Source organism: Papio anubis, chromosome 7 (assembly GCF_008728515.1).
Source record: "Papio anubis isolate 15944 chromosome 7, Panubis1.0, whole genome shotgun sequence".
Classification (NCBI taxonomy): Eukaryota; Metazoa; Chordata; class Mammalia; order Primates; family Cercopithecidae; genus Papio; species Papio anubis.
Genome location: NC_044982.1, coordinates 56,743,222 through 56,756,433, shown reverse-complemented (window position 1 = coordinate 56,756,433; position 13,212 = coordinate 56,743,222). Strand labels below are relative to the sequence as shown.

At 44.2% G+C, this 13,212-nt stretch overlaps 1 protein-coding gene, 1 long non-coding RNA gene and 1 other non-coding gene across 7 annotated transcripts in view; 2 read left to right on the top strand and 1 right to left on the bottom strand.

The window, feature by feature from the left end:
- LOC103886228 overlaps positions 1-7,524 on the top strand; it is a 60,450-nt gene extending 52,926 nt beyond the window's left edge. The window contains exon 4 of the long non-coding RNA XR_002523356.2: positions 7,231-7,524. This is a non-coding gene — a long non-coding RNA (uncharacterized LOC103886228). The remainder of the gene's footprint in view (positions 1-7,230) is intronic.
- Positions 1-9,929, bottom strand: part of POLE2 (DNA polymerase epsilon 2, accessory subunit) — a 52,949-nt gene extending 43,020 nt beyond the window's left edge. For 2 of the 5 annotated variants that reach the window (XM_031668139.1, XM_031668137.1), the window contains exons 1-3: positions 9,007-9,123; positions 4,183-4,283; positions 190-265 (exon numbers count right to left, since the gene is read on the bottom strand). In XM_031668139.1, the coding sequence (XP_031523999.1) occupies positions 190-265; positions 4,183-4,283; positions 9,007-9,074 (245 nt within the window). In that variant the 5' untranslated portion in view covers positions 9,075-9,123. Of the gene's footprint in view, positions 1-185; positions 266-4,182; positions 4,284-9,006 lie in introns of all 5 variants that reach the window. The other 3 variants (XM_031668138.1, XM_031668136.1, XM_031668140.1) reach the window with 3 other exon arrangements.
- LOC116276243 lies at positions 5,137-5,262 on the top strand. The gene has a single exon (XR_004185671.1). It is a non-coding gene; the product is annotated as a U6atac minor spliceosomal RNA (small nuclear RNA).
- Positions 9,930-13,212: the final 3,283 nt, after the last annotated feature.

Genomic DNA, 13,212 nt, shown 5'->3' with positions numbered 1-13,212 from the left:
GAAACCAGTAAAGATGAATCATTTAATAATGAGGTTTGCAAAGAAAGCCATTATTTAAAAAGACATACAGAAATAACAACAGCAACCACTGTGGAAATGTTGATCACTAATAATTTTCCAAGACAATAATTAAAACTAAGTGCTCAATAACACCTCCAATGAGGAAAAAAGTTAACTGTACCCACATACATAGTTTCATCAACAGACTGACTGCATTCCTGGACTGCTGCTTCCACCACAGATCGTTCAATCATGCTTGATGACACTGAAAAGAGAATTGCAGAGTCAAATTTAAAAAAAAAAAAAAAAATTAGTTCTTTCCACAGACAGCTCTTTTCCCAAAAATAATTTGCAAATATTAATACTGGGATTCTCATTATACAGTTTTTGGAGGAAAAAAGTGTTAGGTCAGAACAATAACAAAAGCCTTATCTCAAATACCTTAATTTTCCACTCCAGACTCCCAGTCTGGAGTGCGGTAGCATAATCTCAGCTCACTGCAAAGTTTTCCACACTCAAAGTTACAATACCTTAATATATAATCAAATGCCTTAATTTCCTAAACCCTGTTTAGTTATAAGAACATTTCTGAGCCAGGGTCGGTGGCTCATACCTATAATCCTAACACTTTGGAAGGCTGAGGCAGGAGGATGGCTTGAGCCCAGGAGTTTGAGACCAGCCCAGGCAATGTGGTGAAACCCCATCTCTACAAAAAATACAAAACTTAGCTGGGTGGGTTGGCACACGCCTATAGTCCCAGATACTCAGGAGGCCAAGGTGGGAGGATCACCTGAGCCCAGGGAGGTGGAGGCTGCAGTGAGCTGTGATCATGCCACTGGCATGATCTCAAAAAAAAAAAAAAAATTCCCTAAGCTCTCACTTTTAATAAGGTTACATTAGTATAACTTTATCGTCGTAACTGCTCAGTTTCAATGAGCATGATAGTAACAATAATAACAATAGCAGCTACCACTTATTAAGCACTGAGTAAATGTGGGGCACCATGCTCAGTACTTTATTTACAAGCATTATTCCATTAGGTAGACGTCCTGTAAGACTGATGTTAAAATGCCCATATCTTATAGATAGGGAAAATACAACTTTAAGAGGTTGAAAATTTTGCCCAAAAACTAGAAGAGATAGCAACAAAAACCCAGGTCTGATTCCAGAGTGGGCTCTTTTAATCACTTTGATATGCTGTCAAGCAAAATACCATGTGCCATCTTAAATCAATGTACACAGAGACAAGTATCATTTTCTTTTTCTTTTTTTTTTTTTGAGACGGAGTCTTACTCTATCACCCAGGCAGGAGTGCAGTGGCGCGATCTTGGCTCATTGCAAGCTCCACCTCCCGGGTTCACGCCATTCTCCTGCCTCAGCCTCCCAAGTAGCTGGGACTACAGGCGCCCGCCACCACGCCCGGCTAATTTTTTGTATTTTTAGTAGAGAAGGGGTTTCACCATGTTAGCCAGGATGGTCTCGATCTCCTGACCTCGTGATCTGCCCGCCTCGGCCTCCCAAAGTGCTGGGATTACAGGCGTGAGACAAGTATCATTTTCTAAATTTTCAAATGTAAAGGAATTTTCAAGCAAAGGTATATGTAAAATTCTGCCTTTAGGAATGAAAATGAGATATAATAACCATTTATCCTATATCACGGAGTATGTTTCTTCCTATATAATTGAAGAGACTAGCATCTATATAACATTAAGAGTGAACTCAGCACTTCTCAGCCTTTTGGCTACCAAGATCAAGTGGAGAGTGAGCCATACCCGCTTCTATCCTTAGGGTGCTATAAATATCAGACTTTTTTTCCGAGGGCAAGAGCATTTCTTCTTTCCATGCCCATGCTTGTGGTATTAAGTATTTAACAAAAAGGTCCCTGAATCCCTATGGCAGTGTGGCAGTGGCAGGAGGAAACATGCTGATACAGTTTTACTGACAGGTTGGATAGAGAGGTCTCTCAGAAAACTCCCCCAGGTATACAGCTGAAATGGACTGCAAATTATAAAACAGTGGAACAGAGGTTTAGTTCATGTATTGGTGGTCCCATTCTAGCTTCTTTGGGCATGTTTCAACAGATGTGAATTTCCAAAAAAGGACACGAAGAAGGAGTGGAGGGGCCGGGCGTGGTGGCTCACGCCTGTAATCCCAGCACTCTGGGGGGCCAAGGTGGGTGGATTACCTGAGGTCAGGAGTTCAAGACCAGCCTGACCAATATGGGGAAACCTTGTCTCTACTAAAAATAATTAGTTCTCTAATTATTTAGAGAACTAAATAATTAGAGTGGGTGTGGTGGCGTGCACCTGTAGTCCCAGCTATTTAGGAGGCTGGGCCAGGAAAATCACTTGAACCCAGGAGGCAGAGGTTGTAGTGAACCGAGATCGTGCCGCTGCACTCCAGCCTAGGTGACAGAGTGAAACTGTCCCCCTCTTACTAAAATAAAAAAAAAAAAAAGGAGAAGGAAGCACTGTGTAGAAAGGAAATGCCTTGAAGGAATTCCCAAACCTCTACCTTCCTGGGTCACCTTATGTTTCATAACTTTGGTATACTCAAGAAAAAAACGACCATCTTTTATAAAATGTGCTTTTCTTGAAATCCACTTATTCTTTTTTTTTTTTTTTTTTTAGACGGAATCTCATTCTGTCACCCAGTCTGGAGTGCGGTGGCATAATCTCAGCTCACTGCAACCTCTGCCTCCCAGGTTCCAGCGATTCTCCTGCCTCAGCCTCCCAAGGAGCTGGGATTATAGGCACCTGCCACCATGCCTGGCTAATTTTTGTATTTTCAGTAGAGACAGGGTTTGCCATGTTGGCCAGGCTGATCTTGAACTCCTGACCTCAGGCATTCCCACCAGCCTCGGTCTCCCAAAGTGCTGGGATTACAGGTGTGAGCCACCATGTCTGGCCCCACTTATTCTTATCACAAGCATTATATAATTTTGTACAAATGTCTGTTTTCGCCGGGCGTGGTGGCTCACACCTGTAATCCCAGCACTTTGGGAGGCTGAAGCGGGAGATCACCTGAAGTCAGCAGTTCGAGACCAGCCTGGTCAACATAGTGAAACCTCGTCTCTACTAAAAATACAAAAATTAGCCAGGTGTATTGGTGCACACCTGTAATCCCAGCTACTCGGGAGGCTGAGGCAGGAGAATTGTTTGAACCCAGGAGACAGAGGTTGCAGTGAGCCGAAATTGCACCACTGCACTCCAGCCTGGGTGACAGTGCAAGACTCCTCGGAAAAAAAAAAAAAAGTCTATTTTCTATAGTTTGCTTTCAGTAAAATGCTTTCCAACTCTGTTTAGTATATTCATTATCAGTGCATTAGTAGAATTGCTTTTTATTGAAAAGTTACTATCTCTGCCCTTTAACTTAGACTTACAAAATTAAGTTAAAATGACTAGCCATTCTATTAAAAAAAAAAAAAAATCCCTGAAGAAATTAAGAAGAGATGGCAGCTCTGCTTACTTTACTCTTTTTTCCTCCCAAACATTTAGGAGTACCTCACTTAAATATGACATGGTAATAGCCACTAGGAGAGACAAAGTGACTGTAAAGGACCAGATCAAAATCAGAAGCCAAGTGCAGGAAACACGGTGGTGACACCTCCACTGGGGGAGAGGAACTATAAAAGGGCCCTTGGGGAATATCTTGAGGTTCCAACTAAATTAAAGGTTTGGATGTCTTCAACAGTTAAAATAAAAAAGAAGGCCGGGCATGGTGGCTCCCACCTGTAATCTTAGCACTTTGGGAGGCTGAGGCAGGTGGACTGCGTGAGCCCAGGAGTTCGAGACCAGGCTGAACAACACAGTGAAATCCCGTCTCTACTAAAATACAAAAAATTAGCCCAACATGGAGGTGTGTGCCTGTAATCCCACCTAATCAGGAGGCTGAGACAGGAGAATTGCTTGAACCTGGGAGGTAGGGGTTGCAGTGAGTCGAGATAGCGCCGTTGCACTCCAGCCTGGGCAACAGAGCGAGATTCCGTCCCAAAAAAGAAAGAAAAAAAAATTAAAATAAACTAAAGGTATTACCCCTTGGGAAGAAATGCTACCATGCATACATCTTATAACACTGGGACATCTTAATACTGAAGCCTCAACTTCACTTTAAATCTATACATCTAACTGAAGATGCAGAACTATATTAACAATTTAGGAGTTATCAGAAAATATTACTTACAGGGTTGCTTTTCAACTGCATCAATTATCTTTTCCAGTTTATCGTCAAGCTCTAATTCACTGATAGACTGCAGAACTTCTGTGAGGTACTTAATAGCTTCACTAAGAAAAGGAAAGAAAAAATGAGGCAGGTCATTAGTAATTAAAGGCTAAAAGTTTTCTGCCAAAAAGCGGCAAACACTCATCAACCTGGCACTGAAGGGAAGAACACTAACTTCTTTCTTCAAATAGCACTCATCTTTCCTGTGCTTTCTGAACAAAATCATCCTCCTATATCTTGCTAACATAAAGCCTCAAATCACATCGTTCCTCTAAAAAGCCTTTCTAGACCAGCTCTATCTGCTGCAATCTTCCCTTTCTTCTGAAATTGTTAAAAATCATATTTACATATACCTTAGATCTGATATATCACATTAGCCTTGTACTACTTACTACCCTACATTTAAGGCAAGAGTCCATCTGTTTCAATGTCAAGCACCATATCCTGAACATAACAGACACTCATATATTTAATTTGATAATGCACTTGTTCAAAGTAAATTCCAGTAATCACTGTTTTCAATTATAAAATAAGACAAAAAAATAGGCTTGGCCGTGTGCCGTGGCTCACGCCTGTAATCCTCGCACTTTGGGAGGCCAAGGCGGGCAGATCACGAGGTCAGGAGATGGAGACCATCCTGGCTAACACACGATGAAACCCCATCTCTACTAAAAATACAAAAAAATTAGCCGGGCATGGTGGCAGGCACCTGTAGTCCCAGACACTCGGGAGGCTGAGGCAGGAGAACGCCGTGAATCCGGGAGGCGGAGCTTGCAGTGAGCCGAGATCGTGCCACTGCACTCCAGCCTGGGCGACAGAGCGAGAATCCATCTCAAAAAAAAGAAAAAGGCTTAAAAAAACTATGACATCTGAATATAATCATAGAAACAACACTCATTAAAATCACATGAATTTGTGTTATATGAAAAGAGAGGTTGGCACTCCCTTTGACAAAGATGGAAGAGGCCCTCGGGCCTGACAATACGCATATTGTTAAGGCACTGCCACCTGCTTCATGGATGAGTCTGACCATCATTTAAAAAAAAAAAAAAAAAATCACAGCTGGGCGTGCAGTGGCTCACGCCTGTAATCCCAGCACTTTGGGAGGCCGAGGTGGGCAGATCACAAGGTTAGGATATCGAGACCATCCTGGCTAACACGGTGAAACCCCATCTCTACTAAAAATACAAAAACAGGGCCGGGCGCGGTGGCTCAAGCCTGTAATCCCAGCACTTTGGGAGGCCGAGGCGGGTGGATCACGAGGTCAGGAGATCGAGACTATCCTGGCTAACATGGTGAAACCCCGTCTCTACTAAAAATACAAAAAACTAGCCGGGCGTGGTGGCGGGCGCCTGTAGTCTCAGCTACTTGGGAGGCTGAGGCGGGAGAATGGCGTGAACCCGGGAGGCGGAGCTTGCAGTGAGCCAAGATCACGCCACTGCACTCCAGCCTGGGAGCACAGCGAGACTCCGTCTCAAAAAAAAAAAAAAAAAAAAATACAAAAACAAAATTAGCTGGGCGTGGTGGCAGGCGCCTGTAGTCCCAGCTACTCGGAGGCTGAGGCGAGAGAATGGCGTGAACCCGAGAGGCGGAGCTTGCAGTGAGCCGAGATCGTGCCACTGCACTCCAGCCTGGGCGACAGAGAGAGGCTCCGTCTCAAAAAATAAATAAATAAAATAAAATAAAATCACATTAATTCCTGACTTAAATCCCAATAATGATCAGAATGAACAGTATTAACTAGTTACATGCCATTACATGCCATTCTGTATTTGCAGCACACAACTTTACACCTCACATCAATATTATTGCTGATTACCGTATTAAACAATTAGCTAATTACATGCCATTCTGTATTTGTAGCACACAACTTAACATTTCACATATTATTGTTATAGTCATCACACTAATTGTTCTATATGTTGGGTTGCTTATTAGTTGTTTTGTGTGTAGGTGTTGCATCTCTCCAATTTATTATAGATAACTGAGAACTGAGTTATTATAGATAACTTTAAAACTGTAACTTAGAAGTCTGTGCCATCCTTCCACAGGGTTCTAAATACACTTGAAAGTGGTCCATAAATATTTGACCATGAGTCCCTAAAATCATATACATTTTGGGTACGTCTTGGGACAGTTCTTAGCATAGACCAAAACCTGCAAAGCCATACAGGATCTTGCCCCTGCCAAATCCCATTAAGCTCATACCATGTCCCTGGCCTTCCTGGCACTCTCCTCTCCTGCTTCGGGGTCTTTACATGGCCATTTTCTCCCACTTTTCTCTCCACCTAGTCAGGTCCTGTTCTTTTTTTTTTTTTTTTTTTTTTTCTTTCTTTTTTGAGATAGAGTCTTGCTCTCTCGCTCAGGCTGAAGTGCAGTGGCGCAATCTCGGCTCACTGCAACCTCCACCTCCCGGGTTCAAGCTATTCTCCTGCCTCAGCCTCCTGAGTAGCTGAGATTACAGGCGCGCAACACCAGGCCCGGCTAATTTTTGTATTTTTAGTAGAGATGGGGTTTCACTTTGTTGTCCAGGTTGGTCTCGAATTCCTGACCTCGTGATCCGCCCGCCTCTGCCTCCCAAAGTGCTGGGATTACAGGCATGAACCACCACACCTGGCCAAGTCCTGCTCATTCTTTAACAGTCAGCCCAAACCACTTCTGAAGTGAAGTTTTTCCCTGACTCTACAGCAGTTTATACACGTTATTATACACTCTCATAGCACTTCTTTCCTGAAATCCCTTTCACAATTAGATTAAATAGCTGTGAAATAGTCATTTAATATCCATGGTAGACAGACTTCTAAGATGGCCCCCAATAATCCATTACTCCTAGTAGTTACACCTATGTAATCCCCTGCCCTTAAGTGTGGGCTGGACCTAGTAACTTGTTCCTAAAAATAGAATATAGCAAAAGGGATAGAAAAACTTACTGTATTGTAATTTTGAAAGTAAAATTTAAAAGTGAAAAGAAAAAATTTAAAAATAACAAGATGTCACTTCCTTGATTAGGTTACTTCAGAGTTACTAGCGGACTCTCTTTCTTGATGAAGCCATGTCGGGGGCACACATGGCAAGAGACTGAGGGTAGCCTCCAGCCAACAGCCTGCAAGGCAATCAGGAACTGAATCCTGCCAACAACTGAATGAGCTTGAAGCGAATGCTGCCTGGTCAACATTTGAGATGATCCATCTTAACTGCAACCTTGTGAAAAGACCCTGAAGTTGAGGACCCAACGAAGCCACACCTGAATTCCTAACCCACAGAAAATGTAAGATAATAAATGTGTACTGTTTTAGCCTCTAAGTTTTGGGGTAATTTGTCATGCAGCAATAGAATACACTATCTGCCCCCTACAAAGCTCTTGCTCTCTCTTGCACCCCCTTGCCCTAGCACAGTGCTTTGCAGCTAAAAGATTTAAGTATACTTATGACTGAAATAATTAATGAACAAAAGCTTAATATTAGGTCAAATTCTAAGTGAAAAGAAAGTTAATTCATCAGTTGCTCATGCTTTCAAAATGTCAAGGACCAATTGAACAAAACTCATTATTTTCCCCCAAGGTATATCCATTACTAACCCAAAGTACAGTTAAAAGTCCCATAAAACTCACAAAAACCAACCAAAAATCTACACACACGAGAGCAATAAAAACAGATACAATGAGGTATATCCAGTTCAGCAGGTATTTAAATATGTATAAAATATTGTGTTCTAGGCCAGGCACGGTGGTTCACACCTGTAATTCCAGCATTCTGGGAGGCCACAGCGGGAGGATTACTTGAGCCCAGGAGTTCAAGACCAGGCTAGGCAACTGAGCCAGACCCCGTCTCTACAAAAAATACAACAAAAAATTAGCCAGGTATGGTGGCCCACGCCTGTAGTCCCAGCTACTTGAGCCCAGGAGGTTGAGGCTGCAGTAAGTCAAGTTCGCATCACTGCCTTCCAGCTTGGGCGACAGTGAGACCATGTCTCAAAAAAAAAAAAAAAATACACACACACACACACAGAACTAAAACACGTAACAGATTTAATGAGAAAAATCTTGGAAAGGTTAGTATGTTCTATAGGTCCTCAGAAATACAGATATGCCCAGGAAACCTGACTTTCACATAAATTGGCAACTGCAGACGTGCGAGCGGGCTGTTTTGGGTCTCTCATCTGCTGTCTCAGCAACCTTCCCGGGAGCCTGAGAGCTGACCGGGTCACAACGCTGATAACCGGCTGCCATAGACAGGTTGCCGCTTCTCGGGCTCAGTTTGACACGTGAAAAGAGCCCGGGCCCGCCTAGAAGAAACATTAAACTCCTTGCACAGGTCGGTGAAACCAAAGAAGGCACGGCAGCCTCAAGATCTTAGAACTTTTTTTTTTTTTTAATGGAGTTTCTCTCTGTCGCCAGGATGGAGTGCAGTCGCGCGATATCGGCTCACCGCAACCTCCTCCTCCTGGGTTCAAGCGATTCTCCTGCCTCAGCCTCGCGAGTAACTGGGACTACAAGCGCGCGCCACCACGCCCAGCTAATTTTTGTATTTTTAGTAGAGACGGGGCTTCACCATGTTGGCCAGGATGGTCTCGATCTCCTGACCTCGTGATCCGCCCGCCTGGACCTCCCAAAGTGGTGGGATTACTGGCGTGAACCACCACGCCCGGCCGCTTCTTAGAACTTGTCATTTAAGGTCAAGCCCCCTCTCCGCGCGCGGGAAGCCGCCGCGGTGCGTCCCGCTGCCGCACGAGGCAGCCGGGCCCCAGCTCTTCCCTCTCGCCCCTCAGCTGCCCAAGCCCACTCACCCCCGGAGTAGCAAGCCCCGCAACTTAAAGGCAGAGAGCGCCCGGCTCCGCAACCGCTCCGGCGCCATATTCGCGATTTGGCGCCACCGCCGCAGCTCCGCCCCTTCCCGGGCGAGCCCCGGCCCAGCTCCGCCCCCGGACCTGTCCCGGGTAGCGCTGGACCCTGTTACGATCCCTGCTTGGTCCCGGCTGCCTGCGCCGCAGCCACTCGCACCTAGCAGTTTGCAACCCCGGACCGAGTAGGCTGAAAGTGGAGATCACCTCGCGCTCCTTTGCTGCTGGGAAATTGAGGGCCAGAGCGTCTTCCCTGGTGTCGGGCTGCGTTGAGCCAGCCACAGCGCTCTCACCGCTGCCCTAGACATTCCACGACTGCGGCCGAGCTTCCCGGACCCAGGATCCCCCTTCTTTGAAGGCCGTGAGAGCTGTTGGGTTCCCTACTTCGCACAAGCTCTGGAAATACTGTGCCTCGACATTTACTGGAAGCTGTTATAAATCTCCATCGCTCCCACCTACCCCATTTTTATTTAACTTGAGGGCTTCGTATGCGCCATGCACTGTCATAAGCACTTTAAATGTGTGAATTGATGTGTTGCTCATGACAGCCCGATGAGCTGTGTGCTGTGTTTTCCACAACAGCCTCATTTTACAGATGAGAAAACTGAGACACAACAATGGTAAAGGACTTGCTCAAGATGAAACGACGAGTTAAGTGGTGGAGTCAGGATCTGAACTCAGGTATTCTGATTCCAAGTGGACTGTCAATCCGCCACACTTCAAAACGCTTGCTCCAATGAGTTGACTAAACCATGGAGTACTTATAAGTAAACACGCTGCTTGTAAAACATGAGGAAGAGGCCGGGCGCGGTGGCTCAGGCCTGTAATCCCAGCACTTTGGGAGGCCGAGATGGGCGGATCACGAGGTCAGGAGATCGAGACCATCCTGGCTAACACGGTGAAACCCCGTCTCTACTAAAAAATACAAAAAACTAGCCGGGCGAGGTGGCGGGCGCCTATAGTCCCAGCTACTCGGGAGGCTGAGGCAGGAGAATGGCGTGAACCCGGGAGGCAGAGCTTGCAGTGAGCTGAGATCTGGCCACTGCACTCCAGCCTGGGCGACAGAGCGAGACTCCGTCTCAAAAAATAAAAATAAAAATAAATAAAAATAAAAATAAAATATGAGGATGATTTCGCAGTACCAATACAGTGACCTCCAACGTATACAGTTTTTTTTTCTTTTTTAAAAAAGCGCAGTTTAATGAAGGAAGGGAAACAAAAATATATGTATTAGTTTTTGCATTTTAAAAAACCTCTGGGCCCGGGCGCGGTGGCTCACATCTGTAATCCCAGAACTTTGGGAGGCCGACGCTGGCAGATCACTTGAGGCCAAGAGTTCGAGAACAGCCGGGACAACATGGTGAAAGCCCGTCTCCACCAAAAAAAGAAAATACAAAAAAATACAAAAATTAGCCAGGTGTGGTGGCGCGTGCCTGTAATCCCAGCTCCTGAGAGGCTGAGGCAGGAGAATCTCTTGAGCCTCGGGGGTGGAGGGTGCAGTGAGCCAAGATCATGCCACCACTCCAGCCTGGACAACAAAGCAAGACTCTATCTCAAAAACAAAAAAATCCGGGCACAGTGGTTCACGCCTGTAATCCCAGCACTTTGGGAGGCCGAGGTGGGCGGATCATCTGAGGTCGAGAGTTTGAGACCAGCCTGACCAACATGGAGAAACCCCATCTCTACAAAAATACAAAAAAATTAGCCGGGTATGGTGGTGCATGCCTGTAATCCCAGCTACTCGGGAGGCTGAGGCAGGAGAATCGTTTGAACCCGGGAAGCGGAAGTTGCCCTGAGCCAAGATGGCGCCATTGCACTCCAGCCTAGGCAACAAGAGCCAGACTGTCTCAAAACAACAACAACAACAAAACAACTCTGGAAGGTTAAACCAGAGACCACAAAAATGATTAACTATAAAGGGGTGAGGGGATAGGGATGAAAGTGAAAACTTTCTTTACAGTGAGACTTTTAATGCATGTGTATGTCTTACGTATTCAAAAAATAGAAAATAAAAAGGTGAGCTTAAAATTGAATGCATACTAAAACCAATACACCTAATTGCATATTAAATTGGTAACAGAACATCACAAGTGATTTTTGAACACAGTTCTCTTTATTTAGTGAAATATTTTTCAAAGACAAAAAGTACAAAGAAATTTTTATTTTTTATGTAAGAAAGGTTAGGAGATAGGAATAGAAAAACATACAGTTAATTCTCATTACTGTACCTGTGATAGTTAGATTTTATTAGTAGCCACCACCAAATAATTAGTGAATACTAAACCATTGCTACTACGGGAAGTACAGAATTAAGTTCCTGTGAGCGTCTGGTGACAATGTTTTCATCAACTGACGAATATATAACCTTGTTTTATGTGTGTTTTTATTTAAAAACATCTTTATATTGTGATTCATTAGTACTGAACTCAGGGCCAACAGCCCTATAACTCATAGCTGAAGGAAGCTTATTTATTACATGTATTTTCTCCATGAGGCACATTACAACCTTCTTGAACCTTCAAATACTAGACAAAACTTTAGCACTGTGCTTGGAGGCAACTTTAAACAGCAAAATCACCAACAAAAATAGCAAAAATGCTGAAAATACAGCACTAAATGTACCAGAAAAGGGACATTTACTTATAGTATGAGAGATGACACAAGAAGGCAGTGTCACTCTGTTTAACCTCATCTGGGAATGTACGTGATAGGCAACTCAAATGTTCTGCTTCTCTATGCATGTCCTCAAAAGACCATGAAAGCTTCCAACATTGATTTGGGCATTACAAATAAATGTTAGTGAATAGGTGAATTCGCGAATAAGGAATGCACAAATAATGGGGATTATTTGCTTACCCCCTAGAAGGATGAACAAGGAATAAATGGTTACCTATGGGCAGGAAAGGAGGGGGAATAGGGACATAAAATGATAAAGCTATTAAGTAAAGTGTTTTAGGAAATGGATATTTGCACAGTCCCAAAATATCATCCTCCGGATAACTGATAATTATACAGGGGAAAATGCAGTTTTACAATGGAACATTCAGAGGTTACCACCTTAATCAAGTATCAAACTTAGCAGGAGAATTGCTTGAACCCAGGAGGCAGAGGTTTCAGTGAGCTAAGTTCATGCCAAAGCATTCCAGCCTGGGCCACACAGTGAGACTCTGTCTCAAAAACAAAAAAGAACAACAAAAACCGGCCATGGGCAGTGGCTCACACCTGTAATCCCAGCACTTTGGGAGGCTGAGGTATGCAGATCACCTGAGGTCAGGAGTTCGAGACAAGCCTGGCCAACATAGTGAAACCCCATCTCTATTAAAAATACAAAAATTAGCCGGGCGTGGTGGTAGGCACCTGTAATCCCAGCTATTCGGGAGGCTGAGGCAGGAGAATCATTTGAACCTGGGAGGCGGAAGTTACAGTGAGCTGAGATTGTGCCATTGCACTCTGCCCTGGGCGACAGAGCAAGACTCTGTCTCAAAAAAAAAAAAAAAAAAAAAAAGACTAAAAGAACTTAACAACCAAATGCAATAGGTAAGCTTTGCTTGGGTCCCAGTTTGGAAGAAAAAGCTATAGTTATAATACAATTCAGGAATTCTGAGTATCAAATTATATCAAGAAATAACAGCCAAGCACGGTGGCTCACGCCTGTAATCCCAGCACTTTGGGAGGCCGAGGCGGGCAGATCACGAGGTCAGGAGATCAAGACCATCCTGGCTAACACGGTGAAACCCCGTCTGGACTGAAAAAAAATACAAAAAATTAGCCGGGCGTGGTAGCGGGCGCCTGTAGTCCCAGCTACTCAGGAGGCTCAGGCAGGAGAATGGCGTGAACCTGGGAGGCGGAGCTTGCATGAGCGGAGATGTGACAATGCACTCCAGCCTGGGCAACAGAGCGAGACTCCGTCTCAAAAACCAAACAAACAAACAAACAAAACAGTTGATTTTCTTACGTGTAGTAATAATATTGTGGTTATGTAAGTAAACATCCCTGTTTTTAGAAAATGTGTGCTGAAGTGCAACATTATACCTCCCACTCTCAAATAATTCAACAAAATGAAAAAGATAGACACACACATACCAACTAGTATGGTAGTATTAATAATAAAACTAGTATAAAACTAGTATGGTAGTATTATTAATTATTAAC